This window comes from Lupinus angustifolius, chromosome LG14, assembly GCF_001865875.1.
Source record: "Lupinus angustifolius cultivar Tanjil chromosome LG14, LupAngTanjil_v1.0, whole genome shotgun sequence".
In the NCBI taxonomy this organism is placed as follows: domain Eukaryota; kingdom Viridiplantae; phylum Streptophyta; class Magnoliopsida; order Fabales; family Fabaceae; genus Lupinus; species Lupinus angustifolius.
The window spans coordinates 163,763-182,926 of NC_032022.1; the positions used below are offsets into that span (position 1 = coordinate 163,763).

Genomic DNA, 19,164 nt, shown 5'->3' on the forward strand with positions numbered 1-19,164 from the left:
AGTATCACGTCATAATTGTAGTATAATTCTGAATCACAATTATGTGTTCGCATTGGGTAGCAGCGTAACTGCAATGATCACAACGTAACCACGTCAAACCACAGTTGGCCAACAAGAGGTTGCATATCACAGAGGAAGGTTGAATAACATGTCAAAATCCTAACATGTATGTTAAATATATTTTGGGTTATTTTGTATTAGGCTAATAGTTAGTTTAAACACTCTTTTAAAGTTAACTCTCTGTTTAAACACTTTGTTAAAACATATGTAAGATAGTTTATTCAGTCAGGAGTTATGTAAAGTTAACTCTCTTCTATTTTCTATATAATAGGTTAATTAGTTTCTTTATAATTTAATTTGATTCAACTCAATGTGATTCAACTCAATTTAATTCATTCAATGAATAAAATCCATATTCTTTTCTTTTCTTACTCTTTGATTTTTAATATGGTCTTAAATTAGAGAAACCAAAATTTAGAATTTGATAGGAGGGTTCACTTTAACAAAGGCATAACTTAGTTGTTCTTTTTGTCTCAATTAATAGTTGACTTGCCTAGACACTAAGTTATGGGAATGGGTAAGAACAATAACTATGGTTTCATGTATAGTTGTTGGAATTTGTTAAAAAAATGATGAGTTTTTGAAGTGGTTTAATGCACATTAATGAGGCCATTTATGGTGACTTTTAAGTTTGTGAAATGAAAAAACTCTCTAGTCCCACATTCCTTGGAGGAGGGAAGTTTGAAGGCTTTATAAGCCTTACGTTTCATCATTAGGGTGTGCCCCAAGGGGTATAATGGGTTTTATTAGTGGGTGCAGACTCACACAAACAAAACCTTCCACACACACATGCGCACCACCACCTCTGCCGTATGCCGGCTCGGGTCGGGTCAGGCTTGGGCCCAACATTCTTTTTAAATAAACATTTATTTTGGGTCGTCAGATGGGGGATCCGTGTGATCAACAATTCAAGCCATCAGATCTTGTGACCGTTTGGGTTTTGGCCACTGTTTTGGGTCGTCAGATGGGGGATCCGTTGGAGGCCTCACACTATAAATAGAGGTATTCTCCCCTCATTAGAACTCGCACCAAGTTGAAGGCGTTTCCTCTCAACTTCTCTCTCTCCCCCTAATACTCCGCCGACGCATTTCCGACAACCTTCTCCTCCTTTCTTTTCGTGACACTTAAGAATTGGCACAAGCAGCTAAAGTGGGATTTCGAGAACTGACAGTGGTAGTCAGTATTGTGGGTAAAGAATTGGCACGAGTAACTGTGGGAATTCGAGAACGATCCTTAAGAAATCGTATAGCAGAGAACTGGGCTGTTTTATCCTGGGGACGACGTAGTTGATAGTCTACTTGCACAATTTAATGGGCTGTTTTATCCTGGGGACGACATAGTTGATAGTCTACTTGCACAATTTTGGCAGTACCACAAAAACATCTTAAAAAAAGCAACTTGATCGTGACACACAGTAAAAATTATCTCGTGCTATTAGAATTGTTGTGAGCTATGCAAACAACAATAACGACTTGTGAGTTGAGGTAGATAGTTGATAATTTTTATAAAACAAAACTATGGTATTGAGTACCAAAGATTAACTACTATTTACCATCAAATATCTGTGGATTGCAGAAACTCTGTCACTTTTAAACAATGGGGCATACAACAATGCACACCAGAAGAATGTCCTAGTCAACATATCTATTGTGCAAATAACTCATATTTCAATGGACAATGTCTATTTATCCACACAAAAAAACAACATTACAGGATTGGATTGATATAAAGACATTAGGGTGGAAGATTATATACATGTGTTATGTAAACCTTAATGATATACAACAATATCTATGTTCAAGAGGAAGAACAAAAGTTATTTGCATGTGTGGTTATTGAAGTGAAAAAAACATGTTGCTTATGTTTGTAGGCCATGAAGAAAAGGATGAATGATCTTGCACAAAGCAATGCCCCCAAGACTTGGTGAAGGAAGGAAGTGATGAATATTTTTATGCAAGGGCTTCAATTTTGAATACAGAATCATGACAAGTATGGTTATTTCTTTATTTACTATGTCCATCAATTTGCATTCTGGATTATAGAGAAGTTTTAGCCTGGAGTTGTTGGGAATGTTGGTGGACTTTCCCCCATTTATTTTATGCTTGTCCTTTTTTCTTTAATGGTGAGAAATCAAATTTTTCCCCTATTTTTATTTCTACTAGTTTTTCTTCAGAAAAAGAAAAAAAATTGGGTATTGTTCTTATAGTGTTTGTGATGTTATATTCTAATCAAAATATAACATAGGTAACAGTTGTCGATATGTATTATATTGTTATTGATGAGCTATTCGAATGTTGTGTATTCAATAGAAAACAATACAAGTATTTAAAGAGTTCAATTCTCACTCATCATAAAAATAATAGCATATTAACATTTGTCTATAAAAAAACTTATAAAAGAAACACCTAAAGTTTTGTCCTTAAGAAAAACTTAGCTTACCTTATGGGGATGTTGAGAGTTATTAGCTGAAACTGTAAAGTGAGAAACCACATGTGAATATGTGATGATGCATCATATCCATTATATATTAGAGTTGTAAGGGTCCATTAATGAGTTAGGTTTGGAGGGAAATAATGGAAAGAGAAGACTTCATAGTCATCTTATAAATATATTGCAAGACTCTAAAACATTTTCTTTCCTAAAAGAAAATATTTTATTTAGATGACCTAGCAAATTAGCATCCATATTTGCAAATAAGAAAACACCAAACATCCTAAAAACTGAAGGTAGCATTTCTTAGGAAAATGTGTCTTCTGATATTATGTTGGTCACATGGTACATAGATGGACTATGATGATTAACAATGTTTCCTAAATTTTACAGACTTTTAAAAACTAACAGATTTTGTTAGTTTTTTTTGTTGAAGTGAAGTTTCACATTGAACAATACAGCATATTGCTTACAAATTACAGAACTAATATGAATAAATAATTGTTTTCTACTAAGGCTGTTAGCCTGTACCCATCAATCATGTATTACTTTTATTTAAGAGACTTAATAATGGTTAACCCATAAATGATGAATGATATGCTGACACTCTAAAAAAATCTTATACACCCTTGTTGCGTAGACTATTTTCTCTAATGGTCAGTTTGCGAGTTAAGTTTTGGAGGAAATGGAAAGGAAAAAAATACAAGGGAGCCATAAAATACACTTATCAAATGACTCTGAAGCTTTCTATTTTCCTCCATTTTCCTATGAAAATTAACTCGCAAATAGACCCGAAAAGATACACCGATAAAATGTTCATTATGTCAAGATTTTGGCAGTTGTTTGCCTGCCAAAAATGTCCTGAGAAGTGTATAAGCCCTCTCTGGCTGAAACAATGGTACCTCATGACCTGCTCCTCTTATTGATGCAAAAGTTAATCCATCATATACTTCTGTCCATCCACCTACCTATATAATATAAACCCAAAAAATAAATAATCAAAATGATGAATTGAATAATAGAGTTTATTTGGTATTGATTTTTAGATTAAAAAGTACTTACTTGTTTGCCTGAGTACCATGGATACCAATGAGTTTTAATGGTGAGGTTGAGATGGTTTAGAGAAAACCTAGTTGCTGTTACTGGAACCACTGAATCTGTGTCTCCACTGCATTATATAACAAAGATTAATGATATTCAACTTCTTATTATACAAGGTACATAAATTAGATTGTTCATAAATCTATAAAGGAACTTTCCAATAAGACATTGGGTTATGCTTTAACATGCATGCTTCTCATATCTCAACATTTATGAAGTATAATATTTGATGTGAGCAATGACAAGCTAAACAACATAAAGACTCAATATGACATAAGTTTATATTAATGATGAAATTAAGTGATTTGAAATTGTAGCTGTGTTTAAAAAATTTGAATAATGTAATAAAAAAATTGTAATCGTGATTCCATTTATGTTATGTTTTTTTTGTTGGCATGAAGGATATTTTTCATTTTATTAGTAATGAATTAATCTATTTTGAGGTGGTGATTGTCCCTCTCAACAAGTGTTATTTCTAAAAATTGAATGATTGACTTTTTTATTATTCACAGATCTAGCGGAACCTTACACTACTAAATCTAGTAAAATCTTATATCACTAAATCTAGCAGAGTCTTATAAAATATATAATGAATGACGCCCCAATTGTGGGAAATTGTACTGGTGGGCTATGTGATATAAACAACCAACTCATTTTTTAATATTTTTTATCATTATTTCATTCGCTTTTTCTAAAACTTGGGGAAAACAGGAGAAAATTTTCTTCATCTTACACTAGAAATGTCTCAACAATAGCATTAGTATTTTACTAGACTTCATTTCATTTCACTCAACTCTATTTCATCCAAGAAATAACATCTTCGATCAAAGCTAAAAAAAACTGCTGAAAAACTTCATAAGCCATAATTAAAATTTTACATGCAAGAACAAGTTAGATAAGCTTCATATTTATCATAAGTTTGATGGGTAGTTTATCAGTTACACTGAATTAAAGGAATACAACTATATTTCTGAATGTGTGAAGAAGCTAAGTCATGCAAAGTAGTTAAACTTTTAATAAATAAAACATTTTCTGGCCCCTAGTAGTTATGGGGTAGTTGTATTGATGAATGTGATAACTGATAAGACCTTTTAAAATTGATGTGTTGGGGAAGCAAAACCAAGATAAGTATGGGTTACGAATAGGAGCAGATCTCCTATCCGCAATGATGTTGTGTCATTCCATGTACCATAACTTATAATTGATTGAAAAAATTTATTAAATTAAAAATTTAATAATTAAATATAATTTTTAACAATAATAAGCAGTGAAAGACAGAATGATACACTTTTCTCGACCAAAGATATCTACCCATGGGAAGTTAGAATGAAGACAAGAGTCACAATACTATAACTCATGAGACACAAAAAAGACTGTCCTTTCTTAGCATTGAATATAAGGAAAGTGACTTTGGAAAATACAAGATTCTCTCTTCCTTATTGTATGTTTGGTGTGGGGGAGGAAAAGTCAAGGAAAGAGAAGTTGAGAGGAGAAAATGAGTAAAAAATATGATTAGTTTTTAGTTGTTTGATATCATAAAAAATGAAAAGAAAGTTGAGAGAAAAAACATAAAAAGTCAAGGAAAGAGAAGTTGAGAGGAGAAAATGAGTAAAAAATATTATTAGTTTTTAGTTGTTTGATATCATAAAAAATGAAAAGAAAGTTGAGAGAAAAAACATAATTATAATTATTAACGAAAATCACATAATATTTTATGTGTTGATACAAGTACCATGATATTTATCCCAAAGATAGACACATAATTATAAATTTCCTTGTTGCGTAGACTATTTTCTCTAATGGTCAGTTTGCGAGTTAAGTTTTGGAGGAAATGGAAAGGAAAAAAATACAAGGGAGCCATAAAATACACTTATCAAATGACTCTGAAGCTTTCTATTTTCCTCCATTTTCCTATGAAAATTAACTCGCAAATAGACCCGAAAAGATACACCGATAAAATGTTCATTATGTCAAGATTTTGGCAGTTGTTTGCCTGCCAAAAATGTCCTGAGAAGTGTATAAGCCCTCTCTGGCTGAAACAATGGTACCTCATGACCTGCTCCTCTTATTGATGCAAAAGTTAATCCATCATATACTTCTGTCCATCCACCTACCTATATAATATAAACCCAAAAAATAAATAATCAAAATGATGAATTGAATAATAGAGTTTATTTGGTATTGATTTTTAGATTAAAAAGTACTTACTTGTTTGCCTGAGTACCATGGATACCAATGAGTTTTAATGGTGAGGTTGAGATGGTTTAGAGAAAACCTAGTTGCTGTTACTGGAACCACTGAATCTGTGTCTCCACTGCATTATATAACAAAGATTAATGATATTCAACTTCTTATTATACAAGGTACATAAATTAGATTGTTCATAAATCTATAAAGGAACTTTCCAATAAGACATTGGGTTATGCTTTAACATGCATGCTTCTCATATCTCAACATTTATGAAGTATAATATTTGATGTGAGCAATGACAAGCTAAACAACATAAAGACTCAATATGACATAAGTTTATATTAATGATGAAATTAAGTGATTTGAAATTGTAGCTGTGTTTAAAAAATTTGAATAATGTAATAAAAAAATTGTAATCGTGATTCCATTTATGTTATGTTTTTTTTGTTGGCATGAAGGATATTTTTCATTTTATTAGTAATGAATTAATCTATTTTGAGGTGGTGATTGTCCCTCTCAACAAGTGTTATTTCTAAAAATTGAATGATTGACTTTTTTATTATTCACAGATCTAGCGGAACCTTACACTACTAAATCTAGTAAAATCTTATATCACTAAATCTAGCAGAGTCTTATAAAATATATAATGAATGACGCCCCAATTGTGGGAAATTGTACTGGTGGGCTATGTGATATAAACAACCAACTCATTTTTTAATATTTTTTATCATTATTTCATTCGCTTTTTCTAAAACTTGGGGAAAACAGGAGAAAATTTTCTTCATCTTACACTAGAAATGTCTCAACAATAGCATTAGTATTTTACTAGACTTCATTTCATTTCACTCAACTCTATTTCATCCAAGAAATAACATCTTCGATCAAAGCTAAAAAAAACTGCTGAAAAACTTCATAAGCCATAATTAAAATTTTACATGCAAGAACAAGTTAGATAAGCTTCATATTTATCATAAGTTTGATGGGTAGTTTATCAGTTACACTGAATTAAAGGAATACAACTATATTTCTGAATGTGTGAAGAAGCTAAGTCATGCAAAGTAGTTAAACTTTTAATAAATAAAACATTTTCTGGCCCCTAGTAGTTATGGGGTAGTTGTATTGATGAATGTGATAACTGATAAGACCTTTTAAAATTGATGTGTTGGGGAAGCAAAACCAAGATAAGTATGGGTTACGAATAGGAGCAGATCTCCTATCCGCAATGATGTTGTGTCATTCCATGTACCATAACTTATAATTGATTGAAAAAATTTATTAAATTAAAAATTTAATAATTAAATATAATTTTTAACAATAATAAGCAGTGAAAGACAGAATGATACACTTTTCTCGACCAAAGATATCTACCCATGGGAAGTTAGAATGAAGACAAGAGTCACAATACTATAACTCATGAGACACAAAAAAGACTGTCCTTTCTTAGCATTGAATATAAGGAAAGTGACTTTGGAAAATACAAGATTCTCTCTTCCTTATTGTATGTTTGGTGTGGGGGAGGAAAAGTCAAGGAAAGAGAAGTTGAGAGGAGAAAATGAGTAAAAAATATGATTAGTTTTTAGTTGTTTGATATCATAAAAAATGAAAAGAAAGTTGAGAGAAAAAACATAAAAAGTCAAGGAAAGAGAAGTTGAGAGGAGAAAATGAGTAAAAAATATTATTAGTTTTTAGTTGTTTGATATCATAAAAAATGAAAAGAAAGTTGAGAGAAAAAACATAATTATAATTATTAACGAAAATCACATAATATTTTATGTGTTGATACAAGTACCATGATATTTATCCCAAAGATAGACACATAATTATAAATTTATTTTTTAATTAAATATTTTATATATTATAATTTTGTCCTTCTTTAAAATTATTTAATGTATATATGATTATTATTTAATAATAAATTTTAATTATTGAAAGTTTCTTATTATCTACCTAATAATTATTTTTATATATATATTGTAATTATAAAATATATAATTATATTATTAAACTTGAAAATCCCTACCACAAATAGCTATTACTCTTATAGGTACTCATAAAATGTGCAAGTATGAGTATGAAAAAGCACTATACACGCTTAGTGTGTCTATTACCATCCATATTTGTTTTCTTCACTACCGTAACAAAATTGTAATTTGATGTAAAAAATTAACTAATTATTTTAACAAAGTTGTAATTTGGTTCACGGTATGTTTAGTTTAAGAAGAAAAACTGATTGGAATACAAGTTGATAAAAGAAAGGTTAATAAAAAATGATTATTTAATTATATGGTATCAAAGAAATAAAAAATAATGAATTAAGAAATGTTCAAAAACAAAAAAAAAATAAGTTTCATTAATTTTAAGTTAAAGTTTTCCTTCAATTTTCACTCCATATATGAGAAGAAAAAAAAATTAGTAGACTCCATTGTCCTTTTTTTCTTCATTCCTTTGTTTTCCTTCCAATCAAACGATGGAAAATAAACTTTTCCTCTACTTTTCACTTCTCATGCAACTAAGGAATTTTAAATATGTGAATTTTATTTTCTCTCATGCAACTAAGGAATTTTAAATATGTGAATTTTATTTTCTCATCCTAAGGTTACGAATTTAAATTATGTAAGTACATCTCTTACTTACCAAATTAGATTATAAATATATCATTATAAGATTTCACTAGGTGAGAGTTTTTTTGTACTAAACCATAAAAAGATAATTTTATTTTCTGATTCTCATTAAAATGAATTATGTACTAAATCTAACTCGTAATATTAGATTAAAATAGTTTTATCAAAACTCAAAAAGAAATAATCTACTTTAAAAAAATTAAATAAAAAATATGGCTTACTTTGCTAGAGTTCCTTTTTTTTTTTTGGTAGTTCTATAGAAATATTAAGCTATACCTGAAAACCCAGATTCTCAAACCTGCTGCAATTAATTCTTTATATATGGGCAATATTGAAACATCAGAGTCCTTCCACTGTTTTATGAGCACATCACTATTCAATAAAAAAAAAACTCCTTGTTAGATAATGAATTAAACCTTTCATTTTAATTTATGAAATCATAGTTCCTAATGTTATACAATTAACATTCAGACAAATGATTCAAATTATGGACTGTATCACGTGATGCAACAATAATATTATGGTTGTATTGATTGTCACAACCACATCACAATAATGTGATCATATGGGGCGCAGTTCAATCGCATCATACCTCATTTGAGCCGCATAAAGCCACATTAAGTTTAAAAATATTTTTTAATCATAAGTCGGCATCGTAATGACCACATTTGCAGTAAACGTAACTACAATCACAACTACGACCATAATTTAAAACACACATACAAAAATAAAGCAAACCTGCAAGCAGTCCATTTGTATGGAATTTTTGTAACATTTGCATGCATTGCTTTCTGCACTTCAGGATGATTAAAATATTTCTCTGCATAATCTTCAGTACATGGATCATACCCAGAAATTCTATGTAAAATTGAACCCTTAAACCTTATGTGCCTTAATGAATTGTTGTTTGATGTAGTGCATGTAGGGGTATAGATACTGTATTGATCAATGTTTCCAAATTCATGGTTAACTGCATAACTCACTGCATTGTCACATTTTTTAGATGTTTTATCTTCTGTGAAATTACAGTATTTGAGGATAGATTTGTATGATTGATCAGATATCAGAGAGTGGCTCCACCAATATGTCACAGTTCCTACCCCATCATAGTAGTTATCAGTCACAGCATTTCCAACCTGTATAGTTTTCAACTTTCATGTTACATTGTTACACATTAAATAATAAAGGGGTAAAAGAACAGAACTTTTGATAACTTATTCATGTAGAGTTGTTTACACAATTAACAAATATTTTTAATGACATGATTTACTGCTAGTGTGGGCTGCCCAATACATGGTAGGCAGAGAGTTTACTCTCGTAAGTAGAGAGGTTGATGTATGTAATTTTACTCTCGTAAGTAGAAGTTGTTTACAGGATTTGGACCCGTAAATTTATAATCACTAAACAACAACTTTATCATTGTATTAAATTTACTCTTTTGACAACCGATGATGTATATATGATAAATCGAAGAAGTAAATACACCTAAAAAACAGGGCATTTTAGTCATTTCCAATCTAAAATAGTATTTTCTTTGAAATGTTGGTTAAATTATTGGCTGTACTAACTTGATAGATATTTAGAATATTGAGGGACAAAAAGTATCCTATAGAGTGGCATAGAGTAAATTATTAGATACCATGTCTATGGTGATTTACTCACAACATATATAATTGTAAAGGATGAGTATAGTGTATAGTGAAATCATAAGAATTGACTTACAATGAATCCTTTGAGATTAAGGATGTGTGGATTTTGCTTATTATAGTCATGAATTTTCTTAGCTAACTGAGGAACATAATGACCTGATAGAAGACAATTAATAATGTTAGCTACTAGAGTAGTATGAAAATTGCATGAAATAATATTTTACAAAATATTATTATTTGGTAGTATTGCTGCTAATACATATACCTGCATAGCTCTCCCCAGCAATGTAAAACTCCCTATATTTATATTGTGGAAATCTTGAAATCCACCCAAGTAGGAAAATGAGAGAATCCTGAGCTGTTTCACAAAATTAAAAATTATATTAATTACCAATATAGTATATGAAGGGATAGTATTGAAATTAGATGGTGACAATTAAACAAACTTCAACAGTGCATCAAATTCTACCTGTCCTTTTGTCCCCAGAATTTTTGAGGTCAGAGCTTGTATTTGTGTATGAAAATCCAACTCCAGCAGGGGATTCAAGAAATAAGATATTTGCTTCTGAAGACCAATATTAAAAAAGTCTTTTCAGATATTGATTATATAAAAAAAAGTGTTAGGCTAGGGTGGCAAATAATAGAGAAAATAGTTTGATATTATGAATATCATCCAAAAAAAATTGCACTAACAATACATATCTATTAAACTCATAAAAGCAAATGTTTAATATATATGTATCATCAATTTATAGAGTTTCTTTATTATTTATAATTCATTGATATTATTTTTATTTAAGAATTAATAAATATTGAACCCATGGATTATGAATAATTAAGTGGGTGGGTAAAAAACTCTTGGTACAAATAATGGTTACCTTTATTCCATGCATATTTGTTTAGATATAGAGAAGAGCTAGATTTGTTAATGCGGAATGGTCCAATTTCCTCTGATGCTCCATATGCCACAGATGAACAACCTGGCCCTGAACCACCACAACAACAACAAACTATATTAATTATCTTGTGGCTCTTAGACTCGGATTTGTGTAAATCCTATACGTAATAACTAATAAAAATATTTAAAAACATCTGCAAATTTATGTTTTGAATCATCTCAGACTAACCTGACGTTAGTATAGTGATATAAGACTTAATTAATTTAAAAGATCAAAGATTCAATTCTTAAGTGTGACATTGGTAGGGAGAGACAATCATACATAAAAAACGTATCATTCAATATCATAAGTAGGAGGAATATACCCTTAGTTATGCCAAACAAATTACTATTTTTATTCCCTTAGTTATGAGAACCAGATTGGACAGTCCGACCAGTCTGATCGTTGATCGGACTTGAAAATGACTCTAGTTTGCGGTCTTAAACCAAATAAGAGTTGGACCGCTTTGAACTGGAGAAATTCTGGTCCAATCGTGTTAAACCCAGTTAAACCGGATTAAGCTGAAAAGTAAACCAGACGATTCACTTAAAAATAGAAAAAAATAGAGCACTAGTCTAATATTTTGTTTTTACTACTATAAAAAAAAAAGATGAAGGTGTTATTACTTTAATATAATTATACATAATTATTAATTATACAAAGTTTTACATTTATATATAAATGTATGTTTATAGATAAAAAATTTTAATTATGTATGAAATCATCCGGTCAGACTGAATAGTTTAACCATTTAAACCGGTAAAACTTAATATGAGACATCTCTCAATTTGATGTCCGGCTCGAGTTTCATAATATTGTGTAATATATATAAAGTGAGACAATCATTAAATCGGTCGATTATTAATATAAATCGATATATTTTGACCAAAGTTCACATAATAGCTCTTGCCTACCATTATCTATACTACTTAATTTGCACAATCACGAGATAAATACAAAAAATAGTTAATAATCATTGATTTCATCAGGAAAAGATAATAAAAAATAAGTGAAAAATGTCAAGTCTTTAAATATGATTGGAAGAAATATATTCTTTCTATATAATAAATTATATACATGTAATCATTGATATACACTATAATAATTCTTAAATTTTCCAAACGAATAATTTACATACTACAAGAATATTCTTCGGTTCATAAAACAAGAGTAATTTAGAAATCCTTTTATTTATATTTATATATATATATATATAATATAAATAAGAAAATGACATGTGAGTTATAAATCAATCCTTAATAACTATTAGTAGGTAAAGTACATGTGACATCTTCCTTTATATATATTATTAGTTGTTTTGGTTCACAAATCAATTTGAAGCTGTTAGAGAACTCAACCATGGATGCTTTACATACTTTAAACTCCAAATTAAGATAGGTCATTCTTCACTATGTCTATTCTATTAGTTGATTTCATAGCAACAGAAGGCTAACACAATATAAGTAAACAGAAGAGATGGGAAAGAGAGATAAAGTTAGACAAATAATAGTGATGGGTTCAAAGTTGAGGGAAGACAAAACTCTTACAAAATTATAAGTTGACTCATTTAAGCTTATTTATTTTTGTAGGTTGGACCACTAAAGTTATAAAATTAGGCATTTTTTTGTCTCGTGTTAATTTAGATTGACAAAATGAATTTAAACTGGTGATAGATAATAATAAAAATGTAGTAGGTTAACATGTGAACTTATTTATATAACTTAATTTTGATGATTTTGTCTTATAATTAACCTCTAATAAATAAAATAATAAAGCCTCAACTCAAAGTACCACGAAACCAACTAATATATTAACTAAGTATGGAAACACATCTGCTGTACCACAAAGTGTGTCTCTCCATAATTGGTCGTAAAAAGATGCATTTAAGTTAAAAAAAAGTAATGATTAAGTATTTTTCTGTCAATCATAAATAATGGCACATGAAGTAGCGTATTGCATACTATCCTATCGAAGAGGATTGTGAATCAAGTAACTATGTATATATTCCAAATAATGAAATTAGATTTAGACTTTTAGGTCGGAAGTTGGAACCCCACATCATTAATTGCATGAGTATTCAAATCTTAGAATTCAGAACTGATACGAATGAGAAAGTGCAGCAGTTGTGCACTATTCGCAGCTTTTGTTTTCTTAAATTTAAGCTACACAAACTTTTCGGTTGGTTATGGTTGATGGCATTAATACAAATAATCAATGTGAATTGTGAAGTTGACAGAGACCTCAAACTTTTAGGGTCACGGAAATTGAATAGCCCCACAACACTGCCATGATGATCCACCATGACGATCACTATCTCCCTTTCTTGGATCAATATGCGCATGCTTTGGGAAGAAGCAAAAAAAAAAAGAGAAAACAAAACAAAACTGAGAAAGATGAAGAATGAGCATCTTTATGAAGGGACAAAGTGGAAAAGTTAGTTCACTTTGCATTGTTTTTTCATCTTTGTTCTTTGTCTTTTTATCTCTCCCCACAAATGCAATATAGAGAGAACAGAAAGAAAGAAGAAAAGGTAGTAAAGCCAAGTTTCTCGTTTTTGTAGGCTTATGAGATTAAAAGGGTTTCTTATTTCATCCAAACAGGGAATATGCGTCAGTAATAGAAGGAATATATCTTAAAAAAGATAGAGATCACGAGGACCCATGTGGGTATCCCTAGTTTTTTTGTTTTGTATTATTCCTGTCCTTGTGCATAACTACACTCCAACTAAAACAGCTTAAATTATAATTATAAGCTGTAAAATTATAATGTGTGAGATTATAAAGATAAGTAAAAACAATTTCAAGCAAAAAAATCTGATTTAAAGAACAGCTGTTTTCATTTAATTTTCTTCCTTGGTATTTGTGAAGGTGACCGAGCATAGGGTATCTTACCAGGAAACAGTAGCATTAACTCAAGTGCACCAGAGGTGTTAAATGACCTATGTAGATAGGGTTGGGGCATTTAAAGGGGATGGTCAAATTTGCCAAAGGTGCAAGAGATGAAGGTTAGAGAGAAGCCAAAAAAATGGGTTTTAGTATTATCTCTTATTATCTATATCTTTTAGTTTTCTCCTGTTAGTTACAATAAAATATACATGAGTCTTTCACAGATCTCATTAAGTAGAGAACCAAAATCTTCTATACCCGAAGTTTTTTATACCTTAATATCAATCTAATAGGATTTGCCTAGTAATAAATGATATACCTTATTTAATTTCTTATTAATTATCAAATTAACATATTTAGGTATTTAACAAAATATTATTAAATTGGTATAGAGGTATAAATTTTTTTGGTATAGAAAATTTGGAATTGTTGGTGAAAATATGGTATAAAGGCTAGTGTGTCATTTGTTAAAGAAAAATACAACCTCTCCAGCACTCCATCTCCACACTCATATACACGTGACATCATGGCATACGTGTATATATTACAGGATAATTTATCACACCAACTCACTAACACTCTTGCATGTAATAACTTTCTTTAAAAGTTGTAACGATAGATTAGGATTAGCTTTTCTTTTCTTAGAATTATGACTTTCTAAGATTTGGCCTTTATGTTTTCTGCCATGCAAAATTTCCATTTTCTACCAAATTTTGAGTATTTAACTTTTTCCTCACTATAAGTATATACCAAATTGCCCATTTTTATGATTATTTATAACCATTTCTTTTCTAGTCTTTCTTCTATCTCCTCATCAATATCATTTGCTTACCATAATTATTATATGGTTTTCTAGTTTAACCTATCCATATATTGTTTACTGGCTTCTTCATAACACATATCAGGTTCTATATAAAAGAAATCTTTATAATAATAATATAAAAAATGATCAATGGCATAAAATTTGGTAATGCACATGTAACCAAAACAACATGTAACTTTGTTACAAATAATCCTCCTAGTTGGGGTGAAAAAACTACTGCTACTATGGAATGAATTAGACAATTCATCATTCTTATAAAAACTTAGTGTTTGAGAAATGAACATATTTTCCAAAGCATTTGAAGACAACTTGAACTGTATATGGTTATATAGGATATAAACACTTAATACATTAGGACTTAATTAATATTTACATCTTTGTGGTAAAGTATATATGTTGAGCAATTTGCATTTTCAGTAAACAAAAATGGACACAAATAGTACACAAAACACAGACCAAAACAAGATAGGATAATAGTGAAAGTGTGAAAAATAAATGTAGCTAGCATGTAATTAAGCTTCAAAGTAAGAAATAAAAGCTATATATATATGTATTAAAATATGAAATTAAACTAACCTCCATTTAGCCATAGAATAAGAGGTTTATTCTGTGGGGAAGTAGTGGCCTCAGTGAACCAATAGAAGAGTGCTCGGCCATGTTTCTCATTGACAGTAACATAACCAGAAAACTGAGAAAATGTCACTGGTGGTTGCCCTGGGAGGCTCAAGATTCGATCTAGTTCTTGCTCTTTATTCACAGAAAGAGTTGAAGAAATTGGAATGAGTAATAAGCACAAGAAGAAGAAGAGAACGTGGCTCTTGGTTTGAGATGCCATAATCAAATTTGGATACTTTATATCCATTCTCATAAATAATACAACAATATCACTCAAGGAAAGTATAGTGAAGTCTATATATCTCTCTCTCTCTTTTATCTTTGTGCTACCTAGCTTGTGTTGCTCATACGAGAGAAATATGAGAGATGGGTGAGCTGAAACTTTATGTGAACAATATATATAGATGAATCGAAAATAATTCTCATATAAAAATTGTAAGAACAATAAATTTGAGTTTTATAACTAATCGTAAATGATTAAGATTAAAAGTTAATTATTAATTACATTATAAATATGTGCATGTATTTTTTAATTTTGATCATCTTATTGTTCATACTAATTGTCATCATTTCTCCAAAATAGCAACTAAGTCGTTATATATATCTATATATAAAGTGATTCAGATGAGAGTAATTGTTATGGTAATAAATGAAAACAATTAATACGGATCATTAAATTTTATTTGAATATTCAAGATTACAAAAATGATGATATATGCAATAACTAATTTTTAATCCTAACCATCAATATATGGTTGCAATGCTTAAATTTATTGTTCTCACAATATAAGAATTGTTCTCTCACTTATTTTTAATATATATAGAGGGAATGACTCAAGTGACAACAGTTCTCATATAAAAATGCGAGACAATAAATTTGAGCCTTATAACCAACTATGGATGATTATGATTAAAAGTTAGTTATTGGTTATATGATAGTTATATACATGTATCTTTTAATCTTGACCATTCATATAAGATCCAACGGTGCATATTAATTGTTCTCATTTCTCACAATAGTATAATGTTGTCACATGAGTAATTCCCAATATATATATATATAAATGGAGATATTAACTGTTTAGAACTTGGTGATGATGTTAATGTCTCAATTGAAAGTTACTAATTGGGTGGGTTTGGCCTTGATATATTTCTGTATTATACACAAAAAAACTTGCAAGTTGGCCATCCATGTGGAATAATGTGAACCTTCTCTCTCTATCATGTGTATTTGTTTGAAGAGAGAGAGAGAGATGGTCCTATAAGGTAATTGAAGGTTGGATCAGATAGCTGTTGAAAACTCAGAAAGCAGCATCATAAATGCATCACCCATGGACCCATACTTTGCATTGCTCTTTCTGTCCCTCCCTACTTTCTCAATCTCAAATCAGTCACTTATATGCTAGTTTTCTACAAGTTGGTTTAGTGTAAGTTTCCATCCACTTCATGTTAAAATAGATTAAAAAATTAAATATTCGATTTCTTAATTATAGAGTGTGGGATACCCTTAGTCAAATACTATGACAAAAATTAGTTCATTTTCAATAGAGAAAGAGATATCCTTAATTATACCACAAAAATAATCAAATTTTTTTACGTGTGCCAAAATTTACTCTCATAAATAGACCAATTTCGTGTGATTTTTAAATTATGACTACACATTTGTTAGATTTAATATGGCAAATTTACTCTATTGGTGCACCTTGACTGAAATATTATAGTCTTGGTGCACCTTTTACAAATATTACCAAAGTATTGTATTTTTTAAAAACTCGGTAATGATATTATCGAGTTTCTTATTTTTTATCTAAACCTCACAAGACTCGGCAACCATGTTGTAGAGTTTTTAAAATATACATGTTTTCTTAATCTCGACAACTACAATGGAGTTTTACACTTTTTTCCACTCAAAAGTCGGCAATGAGAGTGGAAGTTTACTTTTTTTTTTTACATATTTTATTATACTTGACAATGATAATGGAGTTTTTTTCTTTACCTAAGGCAAACTCGACACATTGGATGAAATATTTAATATATTTACTTTGTAAACTACAACTCGGCAATAATAGTGGAGTTTCTTGTACACTTTTTTTGTCATACCACTTCACTTTTTCTTTCTTTCTTGAAACAATTTCTTAGGACTTTCAATATCAACTGGAGGTAGCATTAGCCATGTTGGTAGTGCTATAAATTATATTTAAATTTAATGTAAATGTGCAACCATTTCTATAGGCTTATAGCGTGCTTACTATATGGTTTTATTCAACTGCGAAGTGATGAATGGTACTTCCACTCATAGCATGGAGAAAGTAGAAAGGTGCCGGTTGTTCTAATTTTTCCAAGACGAGAATTTGGGGTCCAAGAGCATCGATTACATTCAGATTCAATGGAACTTTATATTCAAATATAGTTAGGTGAAAGTATAGGCTATACTTGTTCTTCTTCCATGGTTTTTTCATTTATTACAATCCCAAATTATGGTTTATAGCACTACCAACATGGCTACTGCTACCTCATGTTGATATTGAAAGTCCTAAGAAATTGTTTCAAGAAAGAAAAAGTGAAGTGGTCTGACAAAAAAAAGTGTACAAGAAACTCCAATGCTATTGACGAGTTGCAGTTTACAAAGTAAATATATTAAAAACTCCATCCAATGTGCCGAGTTTGCCTTAGGTAAAGAAAAAAAACTTCATTATCATTGCCGAGTATAATAAAATATGTAAAAAAAAAGTAAACCTCCACTCTCATTGCCGACTTTTGAATAGAAAAAAGTGTAAAACTCCAATGTGGTTGCCGAGATTAATAAAACGTGTATATTTTAAAAACTCTACAACATGGTTGTCGAGTCTTGTGATGTTTAGAGGAAAAAAAAGAAACTCGGCAATTACCGAGTTTTTAAAAAATACACTACTTTTATAATATTTGTAAAAGATACACTAAGACTGTAATATTTCAGTTAAGGTATACCAATAGAGTAAATTTGCCGATTTAATGTAGTTTCATAAATACATTAGTCTATGAATGAGGACCAAATACTAAACTTTTGATACATAATAATGTGGTATGTTGAGAGTCTTTTCACTATCAATTTGGAAGCATGTGCTAGATCTATCAGTTTTATTAGTCTACTGGTCTAATATTTGACTCAACTACAATAAAAAGAACACTACAAACTATAGAACCCATACGTGATCCTTGAATAGCAATAATTGTTTGGTCAAACTATTAGTTGGCACATACATATATACATATATATTAAATTTCGTGTTGACTTTCTTCCCAATAAAAAATTAAATTCTTCGGATTTTTTATACTATTATTATAACATGTACCATTTATTTTCAATAATTATTAATTATTAAATAGAATTAATACAAATAAATGATAAATAATGTATTGACTATATATAAATTATTGCATAGATATTATATTCTTTCAAAACATGGTGTAGCTTAGCTCCAAATGCTATATAATGAAGTTGGAGGTTTAAGTATATTTTGCATTAACCTTTTTTAAGCCAACTAACTTATACGTTGTCTTGAATCAATTTCTATATTGTCTTATTCACACTCCCCAACAGAGGTTGTGGTCCTATGAAGTGGGGTTGCATTTTGATTATTTACATATAAGACGTGGGATTGGAGGATTCTCCCCACCATTTGAGGGTTCACAAGAAAACGCAAGTCTATATCATATTTCCTCTTCTTCTTTTTTTTATTTATGGGTCTCTAATCCTATAGATATGAACTAATCTTTTTAAGAATGTACGAACGTCATTTCTAATAATTACCATTATCAGAAATTAAATATTTGATTTTTTAGTCTATCTGAAAATTCAATAAGGTTTTACTA

General features: G+C 29.9%; 1 protein-coding gene and 2 long non-coding RNA genes across 3 annotated transcripts; 2 read left to right on the forward strand and 1 right to left on the reverse strand.

Moving 5' to 3' along the window:
• LOC109326532 lies at positions 4,195-5,003 on the forward strand. The gene is made up of 2 exons (XR_002105248.1): positions 4,195-4,725; positions 4,913-5,003. It is a non-coding gene; the product is annotated as an uncharacterized LOC109326532 (long non-coding RNA).
• On the reverse strand, positions 5,496-15,665 carry LOC109326030 (serine carboxypeptidase 24). The gene is made up of 9 exons (XM_019558663.1): positions 15,274-15,665; positions 10,930-11,037; positions 10,521-10,616; positions 10,317-10,409; positions 10,125-10,207; positions 9,141-9,538; positions 8,679-8,774; positions 5,800-5,905; positions 5,496-5,705 (listed from the first exon to the last, which is right to left on the reverse strand). Exons 1-9 carry the CDS (start codon positions 15,563-15,565, stop codon positions 5,562-5,564), a joined length of 1,416 nt encoding a protein of 471 aa, XP_019414208.1. The 5' UTR covers positions 15,566-15,665; the 3' UTR covers positions 5,496-5,561.
• Positions 6,442-7,250, forward strand: LOC109326031. Its single transcript, XR_002105209.1, has 2 exons — positions 6,442-6,972; positions 7,160-7,250. It is a non-coding gene; the product is annotated as an uncharacterized LOC109326031 (long non-coding RNA).